At 38.8% G+C, this 17,578-nt stretch overlaps 1 protein-coding gene across 1 annotated transcript; it reads right to left on the bottom strand.

The window, feature by feature from the left end:
* Window positions 1–294: 294 nt before the first annotated feature.
* Window positions 295–16,263, bottom strand: RHAG (Rh associated glycoprotein). Its single transcript, XM_005490375.4, has 10 exons — window positions 16,039–16,263; window positions 11,280–11,463; window positions 9,384–9,534; window positions 9,043–9,190; window positions 8,132–8,289; window positions 6,765–6,902; window positions 6,419–6,540; window positions 5,642–5,727; window positions 4,708–4,781; window positions 295–4,017 (listed from the first exon to the last, which is right to left on the bottom strand). Exons 1-10 carry the CDS (start codon window positions 16,169–16,171, stop codon window positions 3,940–3,942), a joined length of 1,272 nt encoding a protein of 423 aa, XP_005490432.2. The 5' UTR covers window positions 16,172–16,263; the 3' UTR covers window positions 295–3,939.
* Window positions 16,264–17,578: the final 1,315 nt, after the last annotated feature.

The raw sequence follows: 17,578 nt of genomic DNA, 5'->3' as shown, positions 1-17,578 counted from the left end.
GGTAAAAAGGCACTGAGTATGTCAAGTTTTCCACATATATCTGGAATTTAACCAATAGCAAGGAAATGAGAGGAAGCTGAAAGGTAAACAGTTTGCAGGAGGCTTAGAAGAACAGGAAGAGCTCTCCTTTGGCAAGAGCAGACATGTTTTGTTATATATATTTTGATAAATAATATATAGAGAATATTATATTTGAAATAATATATTTGAGAATATATTTTGAGAAAAGGTTGATCCCAGTAAGAGACAAAGAAGACATCCCCAAGATATGTCAAATAAATACAGTTGGTCATCTGATCATTCAATTAACACATTTATTCAGCAGCAGATTTGAGCACAAATGTTAAAATAAATTTTGTAAGCAAATATTCAGCCAATGGCTTTCAAATACATTTTCTTTTCAGTAATGAAATACAAAGATACTGCTCTGACAGAGGTATGAATGGGGAATTATACAACAGCCTTCAAAGCTATGGTCACCCACTGGTGGTCTAAAAAGGGCTGACAAGTAAGCTTGACCTTTAGTTAGTTTAAAGTAAGTTTGACCTTCAGTTAGTTAAAGAAGATATCATTGAAGTTTTACTCATTAAAAAAAAAAAAACAAACACCCAAACCCAAAAAACCCCCCCCACTCTACAACGCCTTATATAAACTCTCTTAATGTAAAAAGTCAAAGTGAGAACAAAGGTAAGACAGGAAGAGTGTTGGGTGGTTGTTGGAAGGGATAAAACATTGCCAGTCTTTTATGAGAAAGAAAAGAAATGCTGATGATCATGAGCTTCAAATTTAGGGTAGTTGTACTTTAACTTTTGTTTACTTTTCGGTCCCATCCTTTAAGCTCATCCTTCACTCCATATCTTGTTTAACTCCTTACTTTCTTTTCCTGCCGTTATAAGGCTTTCTCATGGAAGAACCAAAGGGTTTTTAGTAAGATAATTTCAGCTTTTGTCTTTTAAGCATCCAGTCATGTATTACACAGAAGTTGTAACTGACTATTAATGAAGCTCTGCTGATTCAAAGCTTTGATTAATTGGGAAATAACCAACCAAAGAAAATACCATAAGCCAGAGAACCAAATGCCACTGGCATCTGCAATGTGGGTGTGAGCAATTAGGGTAAAAACCTTTGGAAAAACAAGTTGTATACTTCAAGGGCACAGTCAAATGGAAAAAAATAGCATTTAAACCTCTGGTAAAGCAAAGGGATTTATCTCCTTACTCTGTTTTTTGAGAGACTCTAAGGGACTGATTTCTCTGGGAGAGGAATATTCTGAAAAAGAAGTTTGGGGACAATGAGTACTGAGAGGATGAGGGTATGGATTACTATGGAAAGATTACAAGCAAAACTGGAGAAAAAAAAAGTATAGTTCATTTTTTCCCATTTGGATTTTAAAAGAACCTCTAAATGTTATTATTGAGGGCATCAATCACCAGGGAAGGTTTAGGTTAGATATTAGGAAAAAATTCTTCACTGGAAGAGTGGTTAAACACTGGAACAGGCTCCCCAGGGAAGCGAGGCAGCCACCATCCCTGGAAATATTCCAGAAATGAGTAGACACGACATTCACAATGTGGTTTACTGGCCATGATGATAATCCATCCAAGGATGGACTTGATGATCTTGGAAGTATCTTCCAACCTTAAGGATTCCATAATTCAAATTATTAATTACTACAATTCAAATTATTAATTTACTGCCAGTGGGTGATGCTTCCTCACTCTGGCATTCCTGTGTGGTCAACACTCAAAACTAGTGAAATCACCTCACCTGCTTTAAGGTGAATGAAAGACCCTCTGAACTCCCAAGCAGGAATCTAAGGTTTTGAAGATAAGATTTTTACAGGCTGTTCAGAGTTAAGCACTTCAACATTTCATAAATTAAGCTCAAAATACTTCTAAAATTTTTACAAATGCAATATTTACATTGTTAAATGCTTCCCCAATTTTTACAAAATGAATGTGTGACAGCTTTGAGAGGATAAAGGTCATCTTACAGCCAACAAGGTATAAGAGAGTCAGTCATTGAACATTTGCAAAAGAGCTTAACTGAACTAGAGTGTGATACAACAAATGTATTTTTATTCATGGATAGAAATCTGATATATGTAGCAGTATACAGCAGGTATAACATATGGGACAGCCCTACATATATCTTTCTAAAGATTTTCAAGGAAAAATACATCAGCAGAAATTAAAATGTATGTGCTATTTTATATGAGAGGAGTTTTCCCCTTAAGTTTGATAAGTAAGACTTGAAATAAGATCCTAGTATTAAAAAAAAAGGTTGAAAGTTCACCCTCTTTGGCTTGTTATTCAGACATCAGCAGTAGCTTTCCATGAATGATGGATTGAGGCACTGTGTTCCTGCTGCTTGAGTTCCACTTCCCATCCATTGTCTCTCAATGGATTATCCCATGCACAAAGGCACTTCATGGAATTCCTTCAGCTGCCTCAATTTTTGTCTCCAGACTGAGCAGCCACTGTTGTCACTTCTCTGATGAAGTTAATTTCCCTCAATTTAGCTTCAGTTTTCTTCTTTTTGCTTTCACTTCTTTTAGAAGAAAGTGACTTCAGAGTCAGTGACTTGCCCCATGGAAGATCTCTGCCGAGCCTTCTGCAGGTTGAACATAATTTCTTTCCATTCAGTTCCAAACAATTCATGTTTTTCTGGAGCTGGCATTAGTCCAGGCTGTATTTCTTGCCATTAACTATTGTAAATCAAAGGTGACTCCGATGAGGGGGTGAGAGAATGATGCCTCTAACTCCATCATCAGAGGGCTAAGGAATTGCTTTATTATACTGTACTATGTACACTTCATCTAAACTGAATCTGCCATGCATTCACTCTTGCTCACAACTGCTCACAACTGCTCACACTGCATTCATCTCTGATTCTCTCTCCCATGACAGTCTGACACACACACACATTTCTTGGCCCTGATAGGCCCAGGGAACAAAACATTCTCACTTTGGGTAAACAATCTCCACATTGCATTCTACTTTAGCACAAAAGAGGCACAGCAAGTGAGATAAGAATTGTGTTTTCCTTCTTCTCTGCTTGTCTCACAGCTTCTCTCTGTTCAGAGGGCATGTGAATACCACAATTAACATTGCTACAATCCACTTATTACTGTTGAATAGAATAAGACCTATTATGCAATCACTTGGTTTTCACAGCTCCTACTCAGTTCCCTTATTATGTCCTTGAAACTAACTAAATCTATGACAATAAATAAATAGATCTATGACAATAATGATTTTTTTACAATTTCACTTTCTTTTCCCTTTTGATAAACATATTAACAATGAATCTTGATACTTATATTACCTTATCAATCACTGTATTCCGTTCTTTGCCATAAGAATTATTTCAACATTTTGCTTCCTGTCATAATCAAGCTTCAAAATACAGCATGTTTGGTCCTCCATCAGAAAACAGGACAAACTCTCTCTCAAAAATTTAAAAACACACTCTCTCAAAAATTTAAGCTGGGGTACTCTGGTGAAAAGGTTTTTCAAATCCATATAAAAAATATAAATTAATTTCTTTTTGATTACCCCTATACAGTTGAAGTATGTAACTCAGAAATCTCTCAATCAAATATATTGTCCTGTAATAATCTTGAAACTCAAAATTTATTACAACAGCTATATTGTTGTCAGTGACAACAAAAGATATAATATAGATAATTTTAAAGAGAAATTTGTGGTGCTTTTTTCTGATGAACAAATATATTAGAAGGATTTAATTTATTCACCTGAGCTTGGCATAATGACTAAGTAATCTAAAATCAAACTTGTTTTCTTTTACAAAAATATACATATCTTCAGCCTTTTCTTGAAAACCTGGTGTGGTTGGGATAATACTTGGATGTTGTTTCTTAGCATTGGAAACAGAAAAGAGCATCATTAGGATAAATATTGCAGATTAATTATTATTCTACATGGCAGCTTCAAATCTGCTGTGCTCATCACGGTGGCTGGAGTGAATTTCAGGCACTGTCTCCTCCTCTGGAACCTGCCATGAAAAAAAAAGAAGAGCTCAGTTAAGAATATATAGATTTGCTTTTGCCATAAAAGAAGACTAAAATGTGCTGAGAATGTAATTCTATTTGTATATAATATATGTCTTTTTATTAACATTTACACAGCCTGACATGAGCGATCAATTCTGTATACTGAGGGATGAACTCAGAGTTCTCTTCATAGATGAAGGAATTTAATTTTTGAAAAAAAATGAATAAAATTTCCTTTAACTTCACATTTTAATTACAAGGTATGTATATTATATATTCTTCTCTTGCCTTTTTGGGTTTGTCCTGGCATAAAATGATAAAGTTCAGATTGCCTAAATTAAGAATATGTCATCAGTCTCTGATAAGGAAGAATATACCTGATACAGTGAGCATTTAAAAGACAGATAAAGGCCTCCACTGTGATATCAATTTGTTGATATCAATCTTTCTGCTTTTTGTTCAAGGTGAGTCCAATGAAAAAGGCATGATTACCTAAGAAGACCAAAAATTATCCTGAAGGTGGCCTGGCCTTGATAAATTCACAGCCTGAAGTAGAGCAGGATTTTGAATTTTTGAACTTTGAACAGGCAACCTTTCTGACTCATGTGTTCAAACCACAAAACCCAGGAGACTGGGGCTGCAGAGGCTGTACATCCTCCAATATAATGAAAATAAAAGGAGTTGTGTCTTACCTCCCAATAAGCAGAGTCATCAAAGCAGTTCTGGTCAGATACTTGTCCCAAGAAAGGGATCTTTAGAATAGCACCTGCAGGAAAACCAGAGGTTTAAAAACTGAAGAAAATTACCAAATTAATGTCCCTCAGATGTGCCCTAGACATCCAGCTAAGTTTTCTGACTGATTTCCTCATCTACAGAAATGCTCAACTATCCTGGGGATATCAGATCAATTATCATTGTGAGAGGTGGTGCTTATTTCTTCATACAAACATAAATAAGGGCATAAATAAGAGCTTGCTTTTAATTGACCAGATTTCAGACCAAAATTTTCTGTTTAAGCCTGATTTTTTGTTTGTTTGTTTGGAAGTTTTCACAAACACATGGAAACATGTGACACCTCATTGAGTTGGTCTTGATCTCAGACTAGTTTCTGTTCAGAATTTGAAGTGTCTGAATCTGGAGAAGAATTCCTTCTAGAACAACACCTTATTATTCCAATACGTATAAAACTCAGTATCTTTGGAGCATGTTTACAGTGAGATATACAGAATCACAGAATCACAGAAACATTTAGGTTGGAAAAAGCCTCCAAGATCATCAGGTCCAATCCTAGACCAAACACCATCTTGTCAACCAGACCAGAGTCCTGAGTGCCACATCCAGTAACTCATTGGACACTTCCAGGGATGGGGACTCCACCACCTCCCAGGGAAGCCCCTTCCAATGCCTGACCACCCTTTCAGAGAAGAAATTCTTCCTGACAAACCTGAACTTAATTTGAAGACAAAAACATTGGAAAAATGTTTTTCCATATTTGATTTTCTGACATTAGGGCCCATTATTTCAATTTTTTTATTATTCACACAAAATTGTTGATACATTCAAGTTCTCCATGGAGAAACCTCTAAATTAATATATATTTTTAGTCACTATAAGCATCACACTGACCTGTGAGTGCTCCTCCCACAATTGCAATTGCAAGTGTACTTCCCAGGGCAGCAGCCTGCATGACAGGAGTCAGCACATGACCATTCCTGAAAAGAGTAAAAAACAAAACCATTGCCCATCAAAAAATTGTTACATTTTGAGACTGATGATCAGTCTTACAACTTGTACTTGCTGCATGCTGGACAAGGTGATTGATAGGAAAATATCCTAGAATCTTTATGGTTGGAAAAGATCTCCAAGAACATCGAGTCCAACAAATCCTGCCATTGCTGTGTATTGGAAGGAACTCATGACTTTAATTTAACTTTCTTTTAGGCTACAGTTGAAAACAAGTTCTTTGAGAAGGTTATTAATGTCCTGTAAGCCATTAGAGAATACTCCCTTTTGTCAAAACAACCAGCATTTTATCTTTTTAGAGTCTTAGGAGATAGTGGAAAAAAGCCATTTTGCCTTTTTTTTTAAATCTTACAAATACCAACAGTGCAATTGTAGAGTCATAATAAAGGTTTTTCTATGTTTGAATGGTTCAGTGTGCTGTTCCTTTTGATGTTTTAATTGATTTATTTTTATTTGAGCTTTTAGTCTGTAACAAGCTTGGCATTTAAACAGAGTGTTAAAGGCAGGAGATCAAGAAGAACCCAAATTAAATGAGAATATAATGCCTGACAACAAATCAATGATGCATTTATGAAGAAAAAATGTAATCCAAATTAGGTAGCAAATTATAATAGACCTTCAAAAATCAAAAATCTTTTCTCTCTTCTCTCTATAACTCACCTAGTTTCTGTTTTTATCGCAGTCACTACGATGCCAGCAATACCCCCCAGAATTCCAGGTAAACCATGTAAGTTATGAACTCCACAAGTGTCTTGAATTCTCAACTTGGATGCCATCACAGGCTGAAACGAGAGGAAATAGGAAGTTTATAGTGAGTTTATGGTTTTCCATGATCTCTGGATGGTATGCAAAAGAAAGAGCAGAAGTATGAGAATCAAATAATTAATAAAAGTTACCATTATCTGGATTTACTGTATCTATCCTCCCTTTGTAGCAAACCAAGGGAGCTCCAGGAATGCCAAAGAGAAATAAAAAATGGGAGCAGAGCTGGGTCCCCAATACTTACAGTCAGGAACTGGAACCCAAGGACAGAGACAATTCCAGCAATGACCCCAATGAACATGGCAGAGAAAGGGTGGATTTCCAGGTCAGCACAGGTACCCACTGCTACTCCTCCTGCCAGGGTGGCATTTTGAATGAGAACCTGCAGAGGGGACACAGAGCAAGGCAGAGGTGGCACAGGAGGAGCAGTGGCTTGTTTTAGGGCTGAGAGCCTCTCAAGGTTCTCTTGCACATGCTGGGCTCAGACAAATAACAGCTGTTGGAAAGGGGTGGGTGCACACTGAGCTGGATTTATAGGGCAAGGGGACAGAAGCTGATTTGGTTTTGTCTGTTGTCGAGTGTAATGGACATATTTTACGAAAAACTCTTTTACTAGGATTTTTCTCCTGAGAAGCTGAGAGGCCTCAGAAACAAAATGTAAACATTGATTATCTGCTGCTGTGGAATGTGACAGGTGGATCTGTGATTGGTCTCATGTGGTTGTTTCTAATTAATGGCCAATCCCAGTCCAGCTGTCTTGGACTGTCTGCTCAGTCACAAGATTTTATTATCATTCCATTCCTTTCCTTGCTAGCCTTCTGATGAAATCCTTTCTTCTATTCTTTTAGTATAGTTTTAATATATAATTTTCTTTTAATATAATATATATAATGAAATAATAAATCAGCCTTCTGAAACATGGAGTCAAGATTCTCATCTCTTCTCTCATCCTGGGACCCCTGAGAACACCACCACAGTGGAGATGCACTGAGATTTCCAGGGAATGGCTCATTTCCTTGAGAGACCTATTTTTTGGCTGTTGTAATAAGGAAACTCAAGTAGGAGCTTTGGAATAAGATTCAAAAGTCCACCTGACCACTGACCGAATGTCTCTATGGTCCAGCAGGTTCTGTGAATGAGAGAGAATCCTCACAGAATCATTAAGGCTGGAAGACACCTTTGAGGTTAATAAATCCAACCATCAAACCAATACAACCAATATGTTCCCAGTCCACTACACTGCTTTCCAACCCTTTCTGTGAAGAAATTTCTTCTAATATCCAGTCTAAATCTGCCCTGATGCAACTTGAGGCTGTTTCCTCTCATGCTGTCATTGGTATTTGAAGAAGAGACCAAGCCCCACCTGGTTGAACCTTGCTTCCTCAGGGAGTTGTAGTGAGTGAGAGAATCCTTCCTGAGCCCCCCCAGCTCTCTCAGCCACTTCTCATCAGACTTTATAGGTTTTACAAGTATAATACCTCTAATTCTGGCCATAGTATGGGGAAAGGCTCCAAATAGCCTGGACAGAGAGATGAACACTGGGAATCTGCCTATTCATCCTTATTGCAGAGGGCTGACTCGATTTAACAAGGGTTGTGGTGTGATTCTTACCATACTGAATTTGCCTCTTTTATCCACCAAGCTGGAGAGGGCGAATGTTACGATGGTACAGGCAGCCAAGGAGTAGTAAGTGTTGATAATGGCTGTAACCTGGGCTTCTGCAATGGCAGAGTTAAAACTGGGCCAAAAAAGCCAAAGGAACAGGGTACCTGCATGAATAGAAGTCAAAACAAAGCAAAAACTGTTTAGTCACAGGGGCAAATACATCAGAGCTACAAAGAAATGAGGACGACAATTAATAAGAAACATGGAATAGCCAAAATTCTGGAAGAAATAATAGAATATGCAGAAGCTTTTCTGACACTGGCAGCTGGGATTTTGACACAAGGTCTCTTTTCAAGTCTTACTGGAAGGCTTTAATGACCCCTTGTCATGCCCCTCTCACTGTCAGAGCTCACCAGCACTGTGAAACCCCAGCCAGAGCAGGAGGCACAGGAAACACAATTCACATGCAAATCTTTTATCATCTATCAATACAGCTGAAAGTTTTAGCTGGTGAATTGGTCTATGGACAGTGCTCTTGGACAGATAGATATATGGTTTCTGACATTCATTACCATGACAGGCACAACTCAATCCGTTAATTATTGTGGTGGTTTGACCAATTATGGACAATTTCTTTGGAAATACTGCTGAAAAGTACAAGATTTAACAGAAAGGAAATCACCACTAATGCACATTGAAAACACATATTTTATTTGATCTTTCCATCCTGGGAAGCAAGGAAAAACTGTAAAAATATGTATGCCACTGAAAATATGGTGCATGCATGAGAGTAAAAGGAAGTGTACTCCAGAAGTGTACTTAGGAAAGTTAATGTAGCATAATATTAGGTAATCAGAAAAAAATAGGGATGGGGGAGGGATGAACAGCTGATTCGCTTTTGATATTCCTTCACTTACCAATCATGGCAAACATGTCTGAGTGATAGGTGGATTCATCATTGTCATGTTTGTTTGTCAGACCAGGACGGTACAAGACGAAAGCTGCAGCCAAACCAAAATAAGCTCCAAAAGCATGGATAGTCATCGAAGCTCCAACATCTGTGGCCTGTAAGAGGGACCCAGAATAATGCCAGAGACTTTAAACAACATAAAGACAAGGGTCTGATGAACGAGAAGTCTGGAGGACTTATGGTTTAATTCTGTGGTAGAAATCAGAGCCTAGACTAAGCAAACTGGAAATATTAAAAAGTGAAAGGATTTGTTATAAAGAGAAAACAATGATTGCTAAATAGTTGTACCTTGAATACTTTGGTAACTAGGTGTTCATTGCATGCAAACATGGCGATCTCCAGCAGAGTCAGGATCAGCATCTGAATGGGACTTGTTTTCCCCAGGAGTGCTCCAAATGAAATCAAAGCAGTTGCTGTACTGAAGTCTGCATTTATCATGCTGAAGGTAAGAAAAATGAAACGAAAACCCAAAACAGAAAAATAAAAGAAAATCAGTTTAAAAGATGTTTAATATCCAACATGCCATTAAAATGATATCATTAAAATTATAGAGCTTTAACTCTTCAGGTAAAAAGTTTTCAAGTTCATCTCCATGGATAAAAATTAAATCAAACCTTTCCAGATGGATTTGTAAGGATCTTACCAGCTAGTGAAAAGTAAGTGTAGAAGGTTTTCCTCTGCTTACACCATATATGTGCTTAGCTGGTTGGAATTATGATGAAAAGGCAGATGAGAAGTGTACGGGGATGTACAGGGATGTCACGGAGTCACAGAATAATTTAGACTGGAAAAGGTCTCTAGGACTATTGAGTCCAATCACAGAATCATTTAGATTAGAAAAGGTCTCTATGACCATTTTACCCTTCACCGACAAGTCCGCCACTAAACCATGCCCCTCAGTGCCACATCTGCAGGCTTTTAAAAACACTTCCAGGGCTGATGACTCCACAGCTTCCCTGGGCAGCTTGTTCCAATGCCTGACCACCCTTTCTGTGAAGAGATTTTTCCCAATATCCAACAAAACCTCCCTTGGGGTGATTTCTTTTTGTCACTTAAGGCCATTTCTTCTTGTCCTGTCACTCATTTGTGGAGAGGGAGAAGAGCCTGACCCCACCTGGCTGTCCCCACCTGTCAGGAGCTGTGCAGAGCCTGAATATCCCCCCTGAGCCTCCTTTTCTCCAGGCGGAGCCCCTTTCCCAGCTCTCTCAGACCTGTGCTCCAGACTCTTCTCCAGCTCCTTTGCCCTCTAGACATGTTCCAGCCCCTCAATTTCCAGCCCTGTCTCCCACCTAGGCTTCAAAGATGACAGAGAAGTCTTTGGTCAGATGGTTTATGTAATCCTGGAAGCCTTGCACACCTGTCTGTGCATCATCTTTGCATGAGCTGTCAGGCAGGACCAGTGTTAATGTGTTTTGGGGATTGGCAAAGGTAAATAAAACCAGAAATTGATCAAAAACTTAAAGCACAGAGTGGCTCTAACCTGTGGGTCCCTCTAAAGGTGCCTGCCTGCAAGCATTAGGGAGCTATGGTATCATTCCTGCTTTCCCCTCAGTAATGTTTGGATGCTGTTAATTTCAAACGCATTTACAAGTTGTCTCAGAAAACAGAACTGCAGATGTGGAAAACACTCTGAGACCTTGGTAGAGGCAGGACAGGTGAAGAAGAGGGACATTAAATGTGCTTAGAGACGTTGCCCTAGGTCTCTTATCCTGTGATTGGTGTTCAGACCCTGCTGGAGAATGATGCTCATGGAAATCATTCCTTGGGAAGTAAGAGAAAACCTTGTGAGTGCACAGACATGCTGCTCCAGCCTTTCTTCTGTGACCCTATGTGTCATGGAAAGACAGATCCTTCCTTGCCTGCTGGGTGCAGGATGTGCTGTGCTACTGCTGGGGATCTTCCAGCTTCCACAGCTTCAGAGATTCAGAGCAATCTCTCTACTGGACCCACACCTCCCACACAGAAGGTAGCACCCCAAATTTCTTCACCAACTTTGGCCCAGTGCACCAGGAGTGGCCCCCTCAGAGGTGAAGGGCAGAAGGATAGAAGAGAGGTAGATAGTAAGGCTTAATGAAATTTAGGTTAAATTTAGGCTGACCCTTATAGATGTTTTAATTTATGGCTTCTCCTGGTATCTTTAAGGATTTTTGTGAATTAAGACAATTTTTGTGAATTAACACATACCTTTCAATGTTAACAGAAATTTTCCCACTTTTCATATGCCAAAATCCTTGCATCAGGATTCCCCACTGGAGACCGAAGGCGGCAATGAGCATGTTGAAACCAACACTGCTGAATCCATATTTCTTCAGAAAGGTCATCAGGAAACCAAATCCAACAAATATCATCACATGGACATCCTGAAAGTCTGAAGGGATAACACATCTATGTAGAGACTGAAGAGTGACTGAGAAGGGTGAAATTCTGGGGACAAAGGCAGCTTGAATAGAGAAGAGTTCCAAACTCCAGTAATGCATGTAATCCATTCTTCCCACTTCATGAGAATGAAAACAGAATGTCTGGAGAATGCCACACCTGATTATTGATTGTGTTGATTCCTATATCATTAGGGAAAGCCACTGGATCTCTATACTTGCAAATTTACTTGTGTCTGGCACTGTCCTCTCTTTGTGCAGCTACCTGGAACTTCATCACGGCTTCGTGTCCTTACAGAAAAATTTTGTTCCTCTTCCAGTCAAGGTGGTCAGAGCCAGTGTGTTCTGACTGACTCCAAAATTGTACATGGGATTTGTTTGGGTGAGTGCTAGGTGTCCCAGTGCAAAGGAATCTTTGGGATCCCTAAAAATTACTGTCTGAGACATTTATCTTTTTACATGGATAAGAGAAAAGTTAATTTTAAGGCAAAGTTTAAACTTTAGAATGAATGTATTTAGTCAGCATACCATTAGTCTTTCTTCAGATATTTAGTTGTTTTTTGAAATATGAATTTTGTTAAAATATGGTTAGTTATTTTTCTACTTTTTATAGTAATAAATTTTAAAAGTTATCATTTTAAAAAACTCCATTTTGATTTTTATGCTTTTAATACAAAATGAGTCTATCATCACAGCATGGATATTTTATATTTTAAAGTATTGTTTTACTTTTGAGTTTTATGTGATTTAATTGACTCTAAACCAGACAGGTTTGAGTCCAATTACAGGACATTTTTTTAATTGTAACTTTTTTCTATTGCAACTTTTTTTTCTGATTTCACTATTAGTAAGAACCTCCAGTGTAGAGATACTGTTTTTAAAAATTTGTATTTAATTGCTCTTGAGTGCCAATAAGCATGAAAAACATGATCTGGTTAGTGTAACATTTGGCTTGAAGTTGCAATTCCCATTACTTGAAGTATTCCTCAGTTTTGCATTACCAGGTTTGGCCAAAAGAGGGCCCAGAAGTATAAGAATTTACTGGGGATTCCTAATAAATTCTTTTATATTTGCAGTGTCATATTCCAGCCCTGTCCTAGCACTGAAATAGCAGTAAGAGCCTTTACTTTGCATTTAAGAAGCAGCATGTTGGTTGGCTTGGGATTAGGTGATAAACTTTCAGGTCCTTTCCAATTCTGAGATTCTATAGAAATGCAGGTGGTTCACAAACTTCCAACCCTTTTGCTTCCTCTTCAGGCTGGACATTTTAAAGCTGTCTGGACTTATTCACAGAAATGGTTTAAAGTCCTGGTTAAAACTAGGTGAATTCATGGGTGTTGAGGACAAAATCCTTCTAGTTTATCCTGTACCTTGAACTTTAACTATCTTTTGTGCATGATTTTAAAGAGAAGGTAGGGAGTGACTTTAAACAATGAAGAAAACAGATTATTTGAACTGAACTGTTTCAACAACTAGTTGTGTTTGACAAAGCATCTCTCTTCTGGGAGAGAGGAAAATAAAGATTGGGAAAAGCACTCCAGCAGATCCTGGACAAAGCCACCACACAGAATTCTGCAAGGCTGGCCAAGACCAGCATATTACCTCCCCTGCAAGGTGGTCAGTCTCAACACAAAGGTGCTTGTGACATACTCTAGAACTGATCTTGATTGGCCTAGAGTTGTAAACCATAGAACCCTGAACAAGAGGGATGCATAAGTTTTCCTAAGCCAGCGGTCATGAATGCTCACAGGATGATGTAAACAGGACGCCAGTACAAGAGAAATCCTCTCACAGTGCTCTAAGAACTATCCCACCCCCATGTTCTCCCATTCCAGTGGCACAACACACCTGAAATTGTCCATCCAATTTGCCATGCCAGTTCTTGTATCCACCAAAAATAGATAAAATGTAAAGCTACGCTTTGGGAATGATCTCAGCTCAGCCCTCCTTACCTGAGTGCAAAGCTATGCTGATCCTCCACTATTATTTTCACTTTTCTTCTGTCCAAAACCACTGAAACAGCTTGAATTCATGGTGCTGAGGTGTCTAAGGCATACAAAATCAGGCCTTGCACTGCAGTCCTGAGAATATAAATTACCTCCTGGATGAAAGAACTAAATCTCTGAGGTACAGATGGGATAACATCCTAAGGCATAGCATGGGAAGCAGTTTGAACCCATCATTTTAGGGACTCAAGGGAAGTCCTGGCTCAAGATACTTTCTAATGCACCTATACAACCATAGCATTCAATTTCTGCTAAGTCTTCAGGCAAAGTATACTTTTGTTTGCACTTTGTACAGGCAAATTTGAGAGTAAGAGGTCCTAAAAGTAAAAATATAGGTATTGTGAAAATCTACTTCTTTCCCCAGTCTTTATTGGGAATGACTTCTGTGAGGCCAGCATCTGAAAATTCAATATGACATCAGTGGTGTTTGCTTGGTTTATGTCTCTACTGGTAATCTGAACAGCCAGGCCAAAAGAAATATATGTTCTTCTCTCCTAAAACACTGTTCCCACCTTAGAGTAGCCCTTCATCCATGCTATTCCTAAAGCCAGAAGGTCAAGGAGCCAGTTTGCAGGAGCCCAAACCATTCCTGAAGGCTGGTCACAGGTCAGTGGTGTGGGCAGCCAAAGGACAAATGTGCAGGAATAACACAGGCACACACTGCCTGTACAGGGAGGTATAGGAGACAGCAGGAAATTCCTCCCACACTTTTTAGACACTGATACTAATGAAGAAATAAGCATAGGTGATCTCTAGCTGGGTAAGTTACATTTGAAGATCTGTATTGCAGTATTAGTACAATTAATTACCTGTGCTGTCAAATAATTCATGTGGGTTTGGGCATAATTCTGCCTAGGCCAAAAATCACCTCCTGGGTGACAGTGGACCAAGAGTAATTCCCAATACACTGTCTAGGCTTAATTTAGGAATTGGATAGTTTAATACAACTGGGATAGTTTAATATGACACCAGCTAAGAGAGCAGCATTTGTTCAGCCTGGAGAAGAGAAGGCTCTGGGGAGACCTTAAAGCAAATTCTAGTACTTGAAGGGGCTTATGAAAAAGTGGGAGAGTGGCTTCTTAAATGGGCAGATAAAGATAGGACAAGAGGGAACAGTTTTAAATTAAAAGAGGAGAGAATTACATTGGGTATTAGGAAGAAATTCTTCTCTGTAAGGGTGGGGAGGCCCTGGCAGATGTTGCCCAGAGAAGCTGTGGCTGTCCCATCCCTGGAAGTGTCCAAGGCCAGGTTGGATGGGGCTTGGAGCAATCTGGGATAGTGGGAAGTGTCCCTACCCATGGCAGGAGGTTGGAATGAAGTGTTTTTTAAGATCCCTTCCAACCCAAACTTTCCTTTGGCTCTATGAACATCATTGACATGGCCAAACTGTCATGGAGAATGGGCTCTGGCACAGTCCAAGGTACCACATCTCAGGGACACTGCCACATCTCAGTGAAGCTAACCTAAATGTGAGTAATTAGTCCCTGATGTCCATCAGCAGACTTGCATCTGGAGCTGAATAATACTCTCATGTGCTGTTCTCTCACCCAGACGAAGTTGTCTGTGAGAATACAAAACACACGATTACTCCAATCTGATTTCACATGCCCCTGTAACAGCCACTGAAAGGACAGTTAGGATGAGAGAAAAAAGAGGGTTCAAAATTACAAAATTACATTCAAAATTATACAGGTGCTACCTGCAGGCAGGGAGTTCTGTACTCTGTGATCCTCATCAAGCACATTGCAATCATGGCTACAAGTCATTGAGGCCTCAGAGCCAAAAAACTGAACAACAAACCTTCAATACCACCAGGAAAACACAGTTTGCAGCTCTGCAAATTTTGTTTTCTGTTAATTCACAATAGTCTTTGCACGAGAGAAGTGAGTAAGTACTTCTCAGGCCAGGAGCTTTTTCTGATCTTCACCAAGTATTTCCAGAGCAATGAATCAAGAGAAGAATTTTCAGGCTAAACCGTTACTGCCTAATGTTGCCACTGCTTTGGAAGATAGCAGGGGCTTATCCACATTGTCACCAAAACTATACCCTTTTTGGAGTCCAGGTTTCACAAACTTTTTATAGCAATGATGCATATGCAGCTCAATTTCCATGTTCTCATAAGTCACCTTTTCCAAACCTAGATGGTAGCAATGAAACATTCTATTAATTTTAATCATTTAATACATTAATCAGGATAGAAGGTCTGGCAAGAAACACCCCCATCTGTCTCTGGAAAATGCCAGACTCTTTCAAAGCAATACACAATTCTCCAAGTCTTAACCTGCTGTGCAAACACCAGAATTATTTCTCAGGTTCTTCTCTCCCAGAAAAGTAAACTTCTCAGCATTGAGGTGCTTGCAGAATTTTGTATCTGCTCAGTTTGGATTTGTCTTTGAAGCCTGCTGCTTTCACACCTCAGAAAAATGTGTTTGCCCCAAAACACAACTTTCTTTTCCAGCTTTATCAGTAGGTCTCATAGGTTATTCAGAAATCTTGCTAAGGATCAGTTTAAAGAAATTTCAGCTTCTAAATAGGTCAGAGATCTTAGACAGAAATACTTACGTGGGTATAAGCCATTAGAAGTATCTGAGTCATAATCCACAAATATCCCAAACAAAACAATGACAATCACTTCCAGAAGAAGCGCCAGGATCGAGAACTTGAACTTCATGTTGGTGTCAAAGTCTGGAGGCATTGCTGGAGAGCAGGTGGCTGTGAGAGCTTGATAATGGGTGTTTGCCTTCAGAGGAGCTGGCTAATTCCGTGGATCTGGGTGATATAGTAAAAAAAAAAAAGAAACAGAGACGTGAACACACTGTCCCACCCACTATGGGAGGGAAAAAGTACAGGTCAATATAGAGATTTCAATTTCCCAGGGTGCTCCTGTGTCTGAAATACAGGATTGCATGTGGTTTTTTTTCCAGTTTGTAATACAAACCAGCTCATTCAGCCACAGATGTATGTCTCACTGTCTACATGTATCTTAAGCATTTAAGAAAATCTCACAGATGCTGGTTTGCTGCATATAAGGAGCAGTGACTTTCAGCTGTGCTGCCTGTAGTCAAGTTGTAACTTTTCTTCCAAAAAGTAAATAATTTTGCATTGCAAATAAAACATGGAAAATCACCTCTCTTCGTATAGGCTGTGATAAGCAAAGAGAATCTCTTTCAACAACCTGAATACGTTTTTTTTTTTTATTTTGCAGTGAAGTACTCATTCTCAGAGCACAAGTTCTCATTGTAAACTTTTATTTTAAAAGGAAATTATTGTACTTATTTAAATGTAAAAATGATATTCATAGCTCTTAAAAAGGGAAGCTGCAATTAATAAAGAGAGGAATTTGAAGGGAGTAACTCCATTTTTCATTGTTAATGATTGCTTTTTTTTTAACATTCCCCTTAGCTCAGACAATGGAAATAGGTCAGAGACCAAATCTATTACATGATTTAAAAAGTTTAGTTTCTAAACTTTCTCACAAATGGAGGAGAAAATAGTTTACTGTTGGATGATCTCTTGCTCTTGAGAGTCTAATTGCTTCTCTAATATAAAGGTAGAGTTAGACCATTATCCAAACTAAGTTCAAAGTTCTCACATCTTTTTCTCCCTGAAAATGAGTCTTTGCATTTGGAAGGGAAACCAAAGCATTTAGCAAGAAAACTCTTGTCTATCACATAATCAAGCCTGCAAGTGGCAAAGCTAAAATAAGCACATATGTGTTTTTTTCCTTCATAGCAACTGTATTTCATCTGAGCAGCTCAAAGAAAGGAAACAGAGCTTTGTTGAAAAGTGATAATTCATCCTTTTTGCACCACAGGATAGGACACACAGCCGGCTTTGATTGTGAGGACCTGTGAGCTCCTACATTTGCTAAGGAGGTGATTAAAAATGACAAACTCATGAGCAAAGTTCATTTTTTTTTTACTCATAGCTCAGCCACGAATATCCTGTGTATTCATTGAATAAAGATTTTCCTAGTGAAGATCCCACATGACATACATGCAATCCTTATTGCACACTAAGATGTTTTAGGGGTGCAGAAAAGTTTCCTTGATGAAATCTTAGGAGGAAAAGAGCCTTTTAATAGTCTTTAGACTTTAAAATG

Source organism: Zonotrichia albicollis, chromosome 3, assembly GCF_047830755.1.
Source record: "Zonotrichia albicollis isolate bZonAlb1 chromosome 3, bZonAlb1.hap1, whole genome shotgun sequence".
Lineage (NCBI taxonomy): Eukaryota > Metazoa > Chordata > Aves > Passeriformes > Passerellidae > Zonotrichia > Zonotrichia albicollis.
This window is presented reverse-complemented; position numbering and strand designations above follow the sequence as displayed.